General features: G+C 41.3%; 1 protein-coding gene across 2 annotated transcripts in view; it reads right to left on the bottom strand.

Moving 5' to 3' along the window:
* Window positions 1-11702: 11702 nt before the first annotated feature.
* Window positions 11703-17594, bottom strand: part of LOC144679771 (transmembrane protein 144-like) — a 127666-nt gene continuing 121774 nt past the window's right edge. For both annotated transcript variants that reach the window (XM_078540526.1, XM_078540517.1), the window contains exon 13: window positions 11703-14378. Coding sequence is in view for 1 of the 2 variants with exons in the window: in XM_078540517.1 (XP_078396643.1) it covers window positions 14295-14378 (84 nt within the window). In the remaining variant the exon portion in view is untranslated. The remainder of the gene's footprint in view (window positions 14379-17594) is intronic.

The following is a 17594-nucleotide window of genomic DNA, read 5'->3' on the forward strand; positions in this document are numbered from 1 at the left end:
GGAGATACCTGTAATCCTGGGTGGGTTGATGGTATGTTGCCTCTCTGGTGCCAGGTTCCAGGATGTCACAGAGCGGCTGCAGGACATTCTGGGGAGGGAAGGTAAACAGCCAGTAGTCGTGGTACACACTGGTACCAACGACATAGATAAACTAAGGCATGAGGATCTGCAAGCTCAGTACAGGAAGTTAGGAGATAAATTAAAATGCAGGACCTCAAATGTAGTAATCTCAGGATTACTATCAGTTCCACATGCTAGCGAGAGCAGGAATAAGAGGATAGACCAAATGAACACGTGGCTGGAGAGATGGTGTAGCTGGGAGGGATTCAGATTCTTGAGGCACTGGGACCAGTTCTGGGGAAGATGGGACCTATACAAACTGGACGGGCTGCACACAGGCAGAGTGGGAGCTTTTGCTCATTCTGTTGGGGAATATTTAAACTAGTGTGGCAGGGGGATGGGATCCCAGGAGTAGGATCAGATAGGTCAGATTCAGATCAGAAAAATGGAGGTAGAACATTAGCTAGGGACGTTGTGATAGACATGGAGTTACAGGAGAAGCAAAGGTTACAAAGTGTCCAGCAAGGGAAATTGATGGGGTTAAACTGTTTATACTTCAATGCAAGGAGTATTACAAACAAGGTAGATGAGTTAAGGGCGCAGGTAGACACATGGCAGCAGGATGTCATTGCTATAACGGAGACCTGGCTAAAGGAGGGACAAAACTGGCAGCTTAATATCCCTGGTTATAGAGTCTTCAGACACGATAGAGCAGGAGATAAAAAAGGAGGGGGTGGGTAGCACTAATGGTTAAAGAATCAATTCCAGTTGTGAGAAGGGATGATATACTAAATGGGTCAACAAACGAGGCTTTATGGATTGAGTTTAGAAATAAAAAAAGGGCTGTCACACTACTGAGGGTATACTACAGACCCCCAAATAGTGAAAGGGAGATAGAAGAACAAATATGTAGGCAAATTTCTGCTTGTAAGAACAAGAGGGCAATAAAAGTAGGAGACTTCAACTATCCTAATATCAACTGGGATCAAACAATATAAGGGGCACTGAGGGAGAAAAATTCATGCAGTGTGTCCAGGAAAATATTTCCAACCAATTAATGACAAACCCAATGAGAGGAGATGTAATTCTAGACCTAGTCTTGGGGAACAAAGAAGGGCAAGTGGGTGAAGTGACAGTTGGCGACCATATCGGGGACAGTGATCACAATTCAGTTAGATTTAGCATTACCATGGAAAAGGACAGAGATAAGGCAGGGGTAAAATTCTTGAACTGGGGGAAGGCAAATTTTGCAGAAATGAGAAGGGACTTGGCTGAGATGGACTGGACAGCACTGCTGGAGGATAAAACAGTGGAAAACCAGTGGGAAGCACTAAAAAGCGGGATCCTAATTATACAAAGTAGACATGTCCCCTACAAAAATAAGAGTGGTACTGCCAAATCTAGACCCCCCTGGTTGAGTAGAGGAATACAGGGGAGGATCAAACAGAAAAAGAAAGCGTACGATAGGCACAAAGAACTAAGCACTGCAGATAGCCTAGACGAATATAGGAAGTGCAGGGATGAAGTAAAAAAGGAAATAAGGAAATCAAAGAGAGGACATGAAAAAAGATTAGCAAGTAAAGTTAAAGATAACCCAAAGATGTTTTACCAATACATTAATGCTAAAAGGTTGGTTAAGGAAAAAGTGGGACCTATCAGAGATGAAGATGGAAACTTGTGTGTAGATGCAGAGGCTGTGGGAAGGGTTTTGAATGAATATTTTGTCTCCGTGTTTACAAAAGAAAGGGAGGATGTAGATATAGTAGTCCAGGAGGAACACTGCGAGACAGTCATAAAGAGAGAGGAAGTACTTGAAGGGTTGAAATCCTTGAAAGTTGATAAGTCACCAGGGCCAGATGGATTGTTTCCGAGGCTGCTGAAGGAAGTCAGGGAGGAGATAGCAGATGCTCTGAGGATGATTTTCCAATCTTCACTAGATACAGGGGAGGTACCGGAGGAAAGCAAATGTAGTTCCATTATTTAAAAAGGGATCAAAGGAAATGCCAAACAATTATAGGCCAGTTAGTCTTACATCGGTGATGAGCAAATTAGTAGAATCAATCCTGAGAGATAGGATTAACTGTCATGTGGAAAGGCACAGACTAGTCAGGGATGGTCAGCATGGATTTGTTAAAGGAAGGTTGCGCCTCACAAATTTGACTGAATTCTTTGAGGAAGTGACAAAGAAGGGTTGATGAAGGTAATGCAGTGGATGTTGTGAACATGGATTTTAGCAAGACATTTGACAAGGTCCCACATGGCAGAATGGTCAGGAAAGTAAAAGCCCATGGGATTCAGGGTAATGTGGCAAACTGGATAAAAGGTTGGCTTTGTAACAGGAAACAAAGGGTAATGGTCAATGGATGCCCTTGCGAATGGAAAGTTATCTCAAGTGGTGTTCCACAGGGCTTGGTGTTGGGACCCTTGCTGTTTGTGTTATATATTAATGATTTGGACGTGAACGTGGGGGGCATGATTGGGAAATTTGCAGATGACACAAAGATTGGCCGAGTAGTGGATAGTGTAGAGGATAGCCATAATCTCCAAAACGATATAGATGGGTTGGTGGAGTGGGTGGTAAAGTGGCAGATGGATTTTAACATAGAGAAGTGTGAGGTCATACATTTAGGGAGGTTAAACAGTTACAGGGATTACACAATAAATGGGAAAATACTAAGAGAGGTAGATGAAGTGAGTGATCTTGGCGTACAAGTACACAGATCCCTGAAGGCAGCAGTTCAAGTCGACAAGGTTGTAAAGAAGGCATATGGAATGCTCTCCTTCATTGGCAGAGATGTAGAATATAAAAGTAAGGATAAAATGTTGGAATTGTATAAAACACCGGTGAGGTCACAACTGGAGTATTGTGTGCAGTTCTGGTCACCACATTACAGGAAGGACGTAATAGCTCTGGAGAGAGTGCAGAGGAGGTTTACAAGAATGTTGCCAGGGTTAGAGGAGAGATTGGATAGATTGGGGTTATTTTCCATAGAACAAAGAAGGCTGAGAGGTGACTTGATTGAGGTGTACAAAATTATGAGGGGAATAGATAGAGTGGACAGGATAAAATTGTTTCCCTTGGTGGAGAATTCTGGAACCAGGGGACATAGATTCAAGATAAGTGGCAGAAGGTGTAGGAGGGTCATGAGGAAGAACTTTTTTATGCAGAGGGTAGTGGGTGTCTGGAATTCGCTGCCCAAGTTGGTGGTACAGGCAGAAACTCTAAATTCTTTTAAAAAGTACCTGGATCTGCACCTTAAGTGCTGTAAGCTGTAAGGCTATGGGCCGGGTGCAGGAAGGTGGGATTAGAAAGGGCACCTGGGTGTCCTTGGGCTGGTATGGACAAGATGGGCCAAATGGCCTCCTTCTGTGCTGTAACTTTTCTATGGTTCTAAGGTTTTGCAGCCTGCCTTTACATTATTCCCTAGCTTTCATTCACATTTACTTTTCCATTTATTTATCAGAATGCTGAAAATTCCTCTGTGAGCTAGTACACAGGAAGCAGAAAGAGAAGGGAAAGTCAACATTTTTTGAAAAGCCACGGCTTTACAAGCACTGAGGCACCCTGAATTCTGACACTGCAGTAGGACACCTGGTGCCTGCAACATCATAATTCTGCCCTTGTTTTGATGAGAATGCTTACGGCCAGGGAACCATAATAATGTTCTCAAGACCTGAAAAGCAGAGGCTGGGAGATTGAATATATTCAAGGCTGAGTTGGATTGTTGATGTACAAGGTGTAGTAGAAGGGTCTGATACATTCAATGTTAATGTGGGACTGAGTAAGGTACAGCCCACACAGTGATGTAAGAAGGCACATGACCAAGACCCAAGGTCAGTATGGTGTTGGCCAGAGACATGTTAAGACTAGGATGGAGTTAGCTCCATGCCTGTACCTGTATATTTGTATATAGTTACAAGTAGTTAATGAAGACTTGCTGTTAACATTCAGAAGATTACGAAGACTTATTTAATAAATACGCTCAGCAACCAATATCGTCTCAACATGGTGGCATCCTCGGATCAAATGCCCTCATCCTCACAGAAATGCTGAAAGACTAAGGAAAAGGACATCTTCAATGGATTCTAAACTGAAAGAAGTTCCCAACTGAAGCTACAGACACTGAGAAAATTCACCAGGAAATGCTTCAGAGAGAAGAGCCTACAAGGTAAGGGCAGGAGTTTTACTGAAGCAGAAGACTCCAAACAATCTCCCTTGGAGGTCCAGCTTCAGTATGCAGAGTTTATGGCCTGCTGGGGTGAGCTAAATCCTTTTCACTTCCAGACTGCAGCCAGTCTTGAGGAGCTCCTTTTACTAATTCAGTCAGAAGCGCTGTTTGAACGAAACCTGTTGCTATTCCTAATTCCTTGACTTCAAGCCTCAAAATGTGGCCTTTGAGTTGAACAGAAAAAAAACAATAATTAACTTACTCAACTCTCGGAAGTCTCACAACTGTCCGAATCCTTAAACAGCAAGCCTGTGGTTCATTCAAACGCCTAACCACTTGCAATGCTAGATTGCTGGTTAAATCAAGTCGCAGACTGCCGACCCATGCAGCCATTGTTGAAGATCCTTCTTTACGAAACGTGGAGTTGCCATTTTGCAAAGCCTGCCAAAACCAGCAATTGCAGGAAATCCATTGTTCTACAGTGAATGGTGACACCATCTTGGAAGCCTGTAAGCTTTTAAAGCTGTACCCTCACTTTTAAAATCTTCAGCATGGATCACAATTCCACATTTCCAACTCCAATGGGGCTCAGCCAAGGCCCAGACCAGTCACAAAATTGGAGTCTTTGGAAGAGAAGATTTTTAAGATACAGCATTGTTTCAGGTTTAAATAGAAAATCAGAGGCAGAACAAGTAAACACACTTCTTTACTCAATAGGGCCAATTGCAGAGAACATCGCTGCATGACACAATATTGATGAGTCATCTGACAAATTTGAGGAGGTTTTAAAATCCTTTGATGTTTATTTCAACTTGAGATCCAACAAAATACTGGTAAGAGCTAAATTCAATAAGAGAGTCCAACTGCTTGGGGAACCTGTCGATTCCTTCATAAATGATCTCTACAGGATGGTAGAGGGGTGTGAATCTGGAGATTTATAGTCTGAGCTCATCCAAGACAGAATCATGGTGAGTATTGTAGATGATTCACTCTCTGACCTCCTGCAAGCTAAAGATGATCTTACCCTAGACAAGGCAATCCAGATAGACCGTCTGAGCTACATGCACAACATAGGACAATCCTATGGGGAGAGAATACAGCATGGGTGAGAAGCCAACACTCAATCCAGCTTATCAGGTCACAAAGATGCAGGGGTAATCCAAGTCAGGGTAAACAATTCTTGAACTGCCCAGCAGAGTGACCTTACCAGCGCTGTGGCGCGACACACCCTCACAGGAGAGATTAGTGTCTTGCAAGTACAGCCCAATGCTTCCACTACAACAGACAAGGACACTTTGGCAAACTGTGCAAGTCAAAACCCCAGCACCGCACAGACCGAAAACCCAGAAGACGCACAGCCATGTTCCTTGGGTGAGGTCAAAGATTATGGTTCTTCATTTTGGAATGCTGACGTCCTGGTAAATGGTCATCTGCCAAATTTAAAATTTGATTCAGGTGCCAGCTTGACAGTCCTGTCAGACAAGAAACCATGGCTCAAAGGCTTCTGGCTTTGAACAATGGACACTTGATGGAGCAGGGAGAGTCTTTCTCCTGGTCATTGGCATGATCCTGGAACCACTGAGGTGTGGCAGCAAACAGATCTTTGATCTGATGTACGTCATCTATAACCATCTTTTCTCTCTTCAGAGTAGGGATGACTGCGTCACCATGGATCTCCTCCAGATGGTGCAGGATGTGAAGGCTACCACTGTTGTTAGCCAGCCAGAACAGCACGGTCCTGAGTGCTCAAACACTAAAGAGTATTCAGACTCGGATTTCACCTTCGATCTCTCTTTGCTAAGCAGGTTTGTCTATTATCATTCCAGGTCCCGGAAAATCCCCAATGGTCAGACCAACCTACCACCCCTAAGATCACCATGGCACCTCCAGTGGAAGTGGTACCAGAGAATGATCAGCAGTCTGAGAAGCCTTACCTCCAAATACAATGATGGTACAGCTGGTCGACATATCAACACTGTGCTCAAACTTCAACTTCCAGCCAGCATGCCACAACCACAAGGAATGCTGCTACCGGGTAGCAGTCTATCACCATCGACAACAAAAAGCAGAGGTAAGCATACCACTCAACCTTCTTCTCGCCTCAGAAACACTCTTCCTCAGCCTCAGAAGACTTCCAGGCGGCCCACGCAGAAAAGAAGGAAAAGCAGCAGCAAGGAGATGAATACCTTCTTTGTCCACCTTGCAAAAAATGATTGAAACTAACAGCGACCATACATTGACACAACAGCCGAATCAACCAGGCATGGTTCAACATAAATCAATGGAAGAAAAGAATGAAAGCACGCCCAAATGCCAGTCCAACCTCCAAGCCAACAAGAACCAGAACCAACAGAAGGGTTATAAGGCCTCTAGACCGCCTGAACCTCTAACTTCAAGGATTTGAAAGGGAGAGGTGGGGTACTGAGAATGTGTTAATACTAATACTTGCAATAATGTTGGAATACCATTAACGTTGTAACAATAAGGTAAATGCATAAGACATATAACAATGTAAGACTTGAAGTAAACTAAATTAACTCTATATCCATGGAATAAAGACTTGGGGTGGTGGTGTAGTAGAAGGGTCTGGTACATAAAGGGTTAATGTGAGACTGAGTACAGTACCCCCCACACAGTGATGTGAGAAAGCACATGACCTAGCCCTAGGGTCAGTGTAGTGTTGGTCAGAGATGTGTTAAAACCTCGGATGGAGATAGCTCCTTGTCTTATCTTTTATTGTATATTTGTATATAATTATAAATAGTTAATAAAGACTTGTTGTTAACATACAGGAGACTGCGAAGATTTCTGCAACCAACACCATCCCAACGCAAGGGAGTCAAAGGTTATGCAGGACAGGCAGGAAAGTGGAATTAAGGCCACATCAGATCAGCCAGAATTTTAATGACAGGTGGAGCAGGCTGAAGGGACCGAAGGCCTACTCCTCTTATTTCTTATATTCTTACGTTCTTATGTTCCTAACAGCACAAGAACTGAGGGGGAAAGAGGAAATTAGAGTGCATAAATGCAATGTCAATCAGGTACAGGAAGAGAAACAAGGAGAGGACAAAAAAGATTGGATCAAGAGAGAATAAAAGAGACAAAGAAATAGAAAAAAATACTATTTTAAGTTTCAAAAAATCTCCCACAATTAAAATATGAAGGAATGGGGCTCCATACTTGTAATATTTAATTTTTTCAGTGCCAGAGAGGTTGATTATCAATAATTGACATTTATCATGTCATTAAAAGGATACTTAAACTTGTAATGACTTTATTTCCTATGGCCAGTTTACTTTGTATCTATTGTGCAAATACAGGAATAACCCTGGTCAATACATTTTAATGGAGAGCAAGACACTGCAATGGTGGCTTTGCAAAGCTAATGGCAGAGTGGTGCATCTCCAACAGCAACTTCTTGATTTCTACCTTGAATCATGCACCTGTCCTCATGTGAAGTTGCTGGGTTATTTGACAGCAAATTTTGGGCCACTGCTATAAAGCTAGCAATCTGCTTGCTGTTGACTGCTGCTAACAGACTCGTTAATCTTGTTAATCTGGATGGAGCAGGGACCAGCAGGATTGTAATTTTTTTACATTAGCAAGAACAAAACTTTCTTAAAATCTATTAGGAAGTATTATTGTTTTTTAATTGCTTAACTATGTTCTTCTTAAAATGCTACCATTGCAGTTTGTGGGACCTTGCTATGTGCAAAGTGGCTTCTTGGTTTCCCCACATTGCATCAATGACCACATTTTAAAAGTGCTTCCTTCACTTTATAGTGTTTTGGGGCATCATGATGACATGAGACGCGCTATATAAATGCAGGTTCTTAATTTCTTTATAAGCATTAGTTCTGAGAATCAGTCAGACTCCACGTGCAGAATAAAATATGCTTTGAATAACCCTGCCTTTATTAAATCAAAATATCATTAATATGTCACAGTATGAATTAAACAATCTTGTCACTCTTCAAATCATTCAATTATGATTTTAGATGACAGGGGTGACAGGGATTAAATATAAAATCTACTTAGTTTACTGAGTTAGCATCAAAGTTTAGCAACACTTCGTACTGTGCTCTATGGAATGGGGGGGTGGGTAATTTTCTGACTTTGAGCTCTTGTTGGGGAGTCGTCTTTGCCAGGAGCATATGTCGGAATATCAAACACTATTTTCCAATCATTAATTTAAGAGGTTTAAAAATTATAGGCTGCACTAAGAGGGCTGTCAGCAAAGTACTTATATGTGAACTTCCTTTATCATATTCACTCCAATATTCTCAGATTTCTTATGGTTACAAGAGATATGAATTAAAAAGAACCCACTTCAGTTGTTGCTATGTTCTAGTCCAATGGGGGGATTTTAACACCATCCCCCACCCCAAATGTGTGTTTGGGTCACATGGCTGGTAAAAATGTAAGAAATAGGAAACCACCTCTAACCTGCTTAGTTCCGATTTTATCCAACAAATCAAATTGGCAAAGGTGGTCTGGAAAATGAGTTTGTAGAATGCTTTTGTGACCGTTTCCTAGAACAATTTGCGGTGGAACCAACTAGGGATATAGTTATTTAGATCTAGAATTGTGCAAAGAAGCACGTTTTATTAGTAATCTTATAGTAAAAGATCCACTGGGAAAAATGTAATAATACAATTAAATTCTATATTAAGTTTGAAAGCAACATACTCCAGTCTCAAACAAAAGTCAAACAAAGCCAATTATGTTGATATGACAGAAGAATTGGCTAAGGCTGATTGGATAAATAGACTAAAAGGTTTGGCGCTAAATCAACAGTGGGAAGCACAAACAATTCAAAATGTTCAACAAAAACACATTCCATTTAAAAAACAAAAACTCAGCAACAAAGATCCATCTGTGGCTTACTAGAGAAGTTACGCATTGTATTAGATTAAAAACAGCAGCCTAAAATGTTGTAAAGAATAGTAGTAAACCAGAGGATATGGAGTGTTTTAGAAACCAGCAAAGGGTGACCAAATAGTTGAGAAAAAGGAAAAAAAATAGAATGAGATTAAATTAGCCAGCAATATAAAAACGGATAAGAACTTTTACAAATACATAAAGAGGAGAGTAGCTAAAGTAAATGTTGGTCACTTGGAGCCAGAGGCAGGAGAAATGATCATGGGGAATGAGAAAATGGCAGAGATGTCGAACAAATATCTTCTGTTTGTCTTCACAGTAGAAGACAAAAATTACATCCCAGAAACTGAAACTGAAGGTCACCAATAACAGCAGAGAAAGAGACTCGGAGAAATTTAAGGAACTAAAAGGTAATAAATCCCAGGACCAGATGGCCTAAAACAGGTAGCTGTAGAGATAGTGGATGCACTGATCACAATTTTCCAAAATTCCCTAAATTCCAAAATCCCAGTGGATTGAAATTTAGCAAGTGTAACAATGCTATTCAAGAAGAGTGGGGGTGGGCAGGGGGGGGTGGGGGGGAAACTACAGAACAGTTTGCCAGACATCAATCATCAGGAAAATGCTGGAATCTATTGTTAAGTCTTGACAATGCACTTGGGAAATCATAGTGTGATCAAACAAAGTCATAATAGTTTTACGAAAGAAAAATCTTGTTCTACTGATTTATTAGTTTTTCGAGGATGTAACTAGTAGGGTAATAAAAGGTAACCAGTAGATGTAGTATACTTGGATCTCCAAAAGTCATTTGATAAGGTGTCACACATAAGGTTAATAGGCAAGACAAGGGCTCATGAGGTTGGGGGTAATATATTAGCATGGATGGACGATGATTAGTTAACAGATATTAAACAGAGAGTAGGAATAAATGGGGAATTTTCAAGTTGGCAAGCCATAACTATTGGAGTGCCACAGCAAAGTGATGGAAACAGCGCTATCAAGCGGCACTTAGTCAGCAATAATCTGATTGCTGATGCTCAGTTTAGGTTCTGCCAGGGCCACTCAGCTCCTGACTTCATTACAGTTTGGTCCAAATGTGGATAAAAGAGCTGAATTCATGAGGTGAGGTGAGAGTGACTGCCCTTGACATCAAGGCAGCAGTTGACTGAGTTCGGCATCAAGGAGCCCTAGCAAAACTTAAGTCACTGGAAATCCGGGGAAAACTCTCCATTGGTTGGAGTCATATTTAGCACAAAGGAAGATAGCTGTGGTTGCTGGAGATCAATCATCGCAGTCCCGCATCATCGGTGCAGGAGTTCCTCAGGTACTATCCGAGGCCCAACCATCTTCAGCTGCTTCATCAATGACTTTCCCTCCATCTTGAGGGGATGTTCGCTGATGATTGCACAATGTTCAGCACCATTCGCGACTCCTCAGATACTGACGCAGTCCATGTCCATATGCAGCAAGATCTGGACAACATTCAGGCTTGAGCTAATAAGTGGCAGGTAAATTCATACCACACAAGTGCCAGGAAATGACCATCTCCAACAAGAGAGAATCGAACCATCTCAGCTTGACATTAAATGGCATTATGATTGCTGAATTGCCCTCCATCAATATCCTGGGGGGGTTACCATTGGCCAGAGACTGAACTGAACAAGCCAAATAAATACTGTGTGCACAAGAACAGGTCAGAGGCTAGGAATCCTGTGGCAAGTAACCCACCTCCTGATTCCCCAAAGCCATCTACAAGGCACAAGTCAGGCGTGTGATGGAATACTCTCCACTTGCCTGGATGAGTGCAGCTCCCACAACACTCAAGAAGCTTGACACCATCCAGGACAAAGCAGCCTGCTTGATTGGCATCCAATTCACACCTTAAACATTCACTCCCTCCACCACCGACACACTGTGACAGCAGTGTGTACCATCTACAAGATGCAACTCATCAAGGCTCCTTCGACACCACCTTCCAAACCCGAGACCTCTACTACCTCGAAAGACAAGGGCAACAGGTACATGGGAACTCTGTCACCTGCAAGCTCCCCACCAAGCCACACACCAGCTTGACTTGGAACTACATCACCGTCCCTCCACTGTCACTGGTCAAAATCTTGGAACTCACTTCCTAACAGCACTGTGGGTGTTCCTACACCAGATAGATTGCAGCGGTTCAAGAATGTGGCTCACAACCATCTTCTCAAGGGAATTAGGGATGGACAATAAAAGCCAGTGACACCCACACCCTGTGAAAGGTAAATTAAAAAAAGGAAGAGTGCTGGAGCTTCAGCTATTTACAATCTATATTAATGAATTTGATGAAGAGACTGAGAGTAACGCATCTATGTTTGCTGATAATGCAAAGCTAAGTGGAAAAGTAAGCTGTGAGGGAGGACACCAAAAAGCTACAAAAAGATATAGACAAGCTAAGTGGCTGAGTAACAAGGCAGTAGATGGGGAAGTGTGAGGTTATTCACTTTGGTAATAAGAAATAGAAAAGCAGAATAAGCAATTTAGCAAATTGATAATTTGTTGATAATGGATAATTGTAATAACAAGAAAACAAATTAAGATAACCACAATGCCCTCTAGGTGTAGAACAGGTAAGTTTTTATTATAAAAACAATGCAAACAGGATCATTTCGATATTTTGTGGTAACGTATTTTTTCTGTGAACACTTTCAAAACTATGAATATCACCATTTCACTTTGTATTGACAATAAAAAGAAAAAACTGCAAAGCTGGGAAAAAAACCCTTCATCAGAACTCAAAGAGCTCGTATCCAAATTATTAGCGCATCTTTTCTGACATTTGTCATTTTGTGTACTTCTAGCACCTTATTTTAATTTTTAATCTTTTCTTCACAAATTTAGTATCTATAATCCGCCAAAGTACATCAGGGCTATAATCTCTAACTGGCTAACATCCATTTCAGAATCCAGTTTCTTAATGATGGACTTAATCCCACTTTATAGTTTCAGGCACCCAACACTCCTGTCCCTGTGTGCTTCCAATCAGTTCAGGTCAACATGATCTATCTGAAAGTGATGTCTCAACATTTATATCTGAGCTGTCCCAAACTGATTTGTAAGTTGCGAAATATTCAAATCCATGCCCAATCCAATTGCTAATTTTTGATTGTAGCTGGAAGACAGTATATCAGAGTTAGGAGAAAGATTTCCTTTGTGCAGGCAGCAAAATATTAAACACATTAGGGCCATACTGCTGGTGGGAGTCTCACCTGCCAGTCATGCATATCAGAAATATGGATATTGCCCACCATTTTCTAACCTGTAAAATGAATAATTAGTAAATTGCATGTAATGCATGTCTGAATTTCTGATTTGGGCTGTTGGTGAATGAAGCTCCCACCAGTAGCATGGACTCAAAGTCACCCCATTTTTAATTGGATTTTGCTGACTGAGGAAATGTTCCAAGCAGGTAGTTCAATTAAGCTCAAAATTTGTCTTTGTGGTTGTGGTAAAACCCCAAAGGGAGATGTGGACATTTTTACCGAGAGTAAATAAATCTCACTATTTGCATTTAATCTGTTTTTATCATTTATACAAAGTAGATCTGGTTAGTTAACAGGAAGAGCACCAATTTTGAGACAGAAAATAATCACATTAATAATTCTCAAAATATTCTTAAAACATTCTTAGAAGATAACCTGCTACAAAATCACCTAAAATTATCCATCATTTATTAAATTAGAATAATTAATACATTAATAAAAACACATTTATATAGCACTTTTAACATAAAAAAGGCACTACACAGAAGCATAAATCAGACAAAGATTGATGCTCAACCTAACAAGTACAGATTAGGAAGGGTGACTAGGGAGGGAAGGAACTCCAGAATGCTTATATGCCAATAATGGGGAAGCAAGGACTGAGGGGTGAACCAAGAAGCCAGAGTGGGAGGAACCCAATGTTCTTGAGGGCTGTAGAGTTTGAGACAGAGAGTAAGTTCATGAAGAGATTTAAACACAAAGATAGGAATGTTAAATTTGAGGCATAAGGGGATTAGGAATCAATGTAGGTCAATGAGTAATGGGGTGATAGTGGGGAGGACTTGGTGTGGAATATGATACAGGCAGCAAAATTTTGGATTGGCTGAAATTTATGGAGGTTGGAGGATGGGTGACAAGCCAGGTGGGTTATGGAATAAATGAGTCTGGGTGTGACAAAGTCCCGGATAAGTTTTAGTAGCAGATGGAATGAAGCAAGGGTGGTCTTGGGGAATGTTACTGAAGTAGAAGTAGTAGAGGATATTCGGTCAGATGTTCAGCTTAGGATCAAATAGAAGCCTGAGGCTGTCGAACCTGAGACAGGAGTGAATAAGGATCGATCGTGCTCAATAAAGTCCAGTCATAGCTGCTGATTGATAAGCGGTTGAGTTGATTGATACAGCTAATATACTACAATTCACCAAAAGGCAATGGGATTTAGGAATCTGTTTTGTGTTAAGAAAGAATGAACTTGAATTTAAATAGCACCTATAATCTCAGGATATCCATGGCTGCTTTGGCTATTTGTGCACAATGCACTATGACCAGATAATCTGTTTCAGTGGCCTTACTGATCGATAAATATTAGCCAGCAGAGAGAAAGAACTCAAGGCAGTGGCAATACAGCTTCAATGCTGTACTGAAGTGTCATCCTAATTATATGTGCTCAATTTTCTGAGCGGAGCTTGAACCCACAACCTCAAACTCAGAGGTGAGAATTCTGCCAAAGAGCCAAGGCTGAAACAACTTTTTTTAAAACAAACAAAATATTAATCACTTCCAGGTGTCCTTGTTTAGTCTGTTATTGAATCAAAAATTTCATATTTGTTAATTAGGAATTCTTATCTTAGTTTACAGTAATTCTGCTCCCAAGTATAATACCTATTGCAGTAGTTCTATTTCTGAATGAGAACAACTGTACTAAGGTCAATAAACATTTAACATTTCAAAATTAACAAATACTTAGAGAATAATAAAAGGTTTTGAATCAAAAATTCTGCAGCCTTATGGCTGACTTACAAACAGTTGTTCCAAGGCACTGCACAGTGGCTGAGACGCTGTGTACATCAAAAGCAGTACATTGATCCAAACTGTTCCAATTTTAATAACATTGCAAATAACTTCACATTGATGCCATCTTCTGGTTTATTTTCTGTAACTGCGTTAGTCACAACTTGGAAAAGCCAGTTGCTAATGCTCCTGCTGATATAGTGCAGAATGCTATGCCAAGAATAATATAGTTCCTCAGTCCCTGTGGGAAGAAAAAAATTGTGATCAATGGATTCCTAGTAGATGCGCTGCTACTGACAGACATGCTTATTGTGGCACTAAATAATGAAAGTATAAATCACTTACAGTTTAAGTTCATCACAAGATCTACTGGGATAAAAGCTCCATTTTTACAGAAACTCAAAAATGAGTAATGTCGATGTCTAGAGCTGCAACAAGCATCAGCTTTTTAAAGTGTGCTAACTATAATATTCACACTTTTTGTTTTAATTAGTGTTATCAATTTTATGGTTTCCTTCTATCTTTAAAGATCTATCCCCTCCCCACAACAACCACCCAAATGTTTCTAGACATCAGCTGGTACTCCTCGTGAATCTAATGCTGGCACAAATGCAAGCGCTGCAGCAATTTACTCACCCTCTGATTTTCCCCTCCCTCTGCTCTCTGCCTTTTCTCCAATTGACTTAAAGATATCACTGAAATAAAAGAGACGTCAAAGCTTTCCATCTTGCATTCATCAGGACATTCTCAGGGATATTAAATATAAAGGGAACAATAATTTATTCTTCATGAGTGTGCTGATTTGTTGGCAAGTGGACTCTGATTAGTAGAGGCGTTGCCATGGAGAATGCATCAATAAACTGATGGCTGACAGTTAACTGCAAAGCTTTGTTTAAATTCAAACCAGGCAGGTTAACTCTGATTGGTCAAGGCATTGCCCTTGGGAATGAACCAGAGCATGGCTGTCACCTATTTTGTTCAGTTGAAACAGGCACAATGCATGTACATATTCTTTCTGTCTGCAAAGAACAAGGCCCTGTGTATTAATATATGTAGCCTCTAGCATGTGTAAGTGTGCCACACTGCGAGCCCAACTGGAAATCTTAAACTGGTTGTCAGTGTAATTCAAAACATTAGATGTGATTCTGCGATTGGACAACATTTGCTAAACAATCCTGAGTGTTCTAAGGATTACGCTGACAACCAATTTAAGATTATCAGTTGGGCTCATAGTGTAATGCGCTTGTGCATGCTAGAAGCTACATATATCAATACACAGCCTTGTTCTTTGCAGACGGAAAGAACATGTACACACATTGAGCCTGTTTCAACTGAACAACTTAGGCGACAGCCATGCTCTGGTTCATTCCCCCAGGTAATGCTTTGACTAATCAGGGACAATCTGCCTACTTTGAATTTAAACAAAGCTTAACTGTCAGTCATCAGTTAATTGGTGCATTCTCCACAGCAATGCTTCTACCAATCAGAGTCGACTTGCCTACCAATCAGCACTCTCTTCTCATGAAGTATAAATTGTTCCCTTTACATTTGGTATTCTTGCGAATGTCCTGATGAGTGCAAGATGAAAGGCTTTGACATGTCTCTTTCTCAGTGATACTCAAGAGCTGTAATACCAAATGACTATTTAAGATATAACAGTTTGCTTTTATTATTGCAGTTAATGGATGGATAATCATGGAAGATGCTGCATCCTACCATTCAATGCTGCAGCAAGTTATGCCACATACTGTTATTCTGATTAAAGAACAAAATCTTTTAATGTAAGCAATGCATGCAGCATTTTCACTTCGCAAGGAGAACAAAGAATAAAGAAAAGTACAGCACAGGAACAGGCCCTTCGGCCCTCCAAGCCTGCGCCGATCATATTGCCTGTCAAACTAAAACATTTTGCACTTCCGGGATCTGTATCCCTCTATTCCCATCCTATTCATGTATTTGTCAAGCTGCCTCTTAAACACCACTATTGTACCTGCTTCCAACACCTCCTCTGGCAGCGAATTCCAGACACTCACTACCCTCTGCATAAAAAACTTGCCTCGCACATCTCCTCTAAAGTTTTCTCCTCTCACCTTAAATCTATGTCCCGTAGTAATTGACTCTTCCATCCTGAGAAAAAGCTTCTGACTATCTACTCTGTCCATGCCACTCATAATTTTGTAAACTTCTATCAAGTCGCCCCTCAATCTCCGTCGCTCTAGTGAGAACAATCCGAGTTTCTCCAACCTCTCCTCATAGCTAATAACCTCCAGACCAGGCAGCATCCTGGTAAACCTTCTCTGCACCCTCTCCAATGCCTCCATATCCTTCTGGTAATGTGGCGACCAGAATTGCACACAATATTCCAAGTGTGGCCTAACCAAGGTTCTATACAGCTGCAGCATGACTTCTCAGCTTTTATACTCAATACCCCTGCCGATGAAGACAAGCAGGCCATATGCCTTCCTGACTACCTTATCCACCTGCGTTGCCAAGTTCAGTGACCTGTGGACCTGTACACACAGATTCCTCTGCCCATCGATGCACTTAAGGGTTCTGCCATTTACTGTATAATTCCTACCTGTATTAGACCTTCCAAAATGCATTTGTCCGGATTAAACTCCATCTGCCATTTCTCCGTCCAAGTCTCCAACCGATCTATATCCCGTTGTATCCTTTGACAATCCTCTTCACTATCTGCAACTCCTCCAACCTTAGTGTCGTCTGCAAACTTACTAATTAGCCTAGTTACATTTTCCTCCAAATCATTTACGTATACTACAAACAGCAAAGGTCCTAGCACTGATCCCTGCAGAACACTAGTCACAGCTCTCCATTCAGAAAAGCACCCTTCCACTGCTACCCTCTGTCTTCTAAGACCAAGCCAATTCTGTGTCCATCTTGCCAGCTCACCTCTGATCCCGTGTGACTTTGCCTTCTGTACCAGTCTGCCATGAGGGACCTTGTCAAAGGCCTTACTGAAATCCATGTATATAACATCCACTGCCCTTCCATCGTTGATCATCTTTGTCACTTCCTCGAAAAACTCGATCAAGTTAGTGAGACACGACCTCCCCTTCACAAAACCATGCTGCCTCTCGCTAATACGCCCATTTGCTTCCAAATGGTGGTAAATTCTGTCACGAAGAATCTTCTCCAATAATTTCCCTACCACTGCCGTAAGGCTCACTGGCCTGTAATTTCCTGGATTATCCCTGCTACCCTTCTTAAACAATGGAACAACATTGGCCATTCTCCAGTCTTCTGGGACCTCACCCGTAGGCAGTGAGGATACAAAGATTTCTGTCAAGGCCCCAGCAATCTCCTCCCTTGCCTCCCTCAGTACTCTGGGGTAAATCCCATCTGGCCCTGGGGACTTATCCACCTTAATATTCTTCAAGACGCCTAACACCTCCTCTTTTTTGATCTCAACATGATCCAGGCTATCTACACACTCTTC

The sequence above is a fragment of the Cetorhinus maximus genome, chromosome 1 (assembly GCF_964194155.1).
Source record: "Cetorhinus maximus chromosome 1, sCetMax3.hap1.1, whole genome shotgun sequence".
NCBI lineage: Eukaryota > Metazoa > Chordata > Chondrichthyes > Lamniformes > Cetorhinidae > Cetorhinus > Cetorhinus maximus.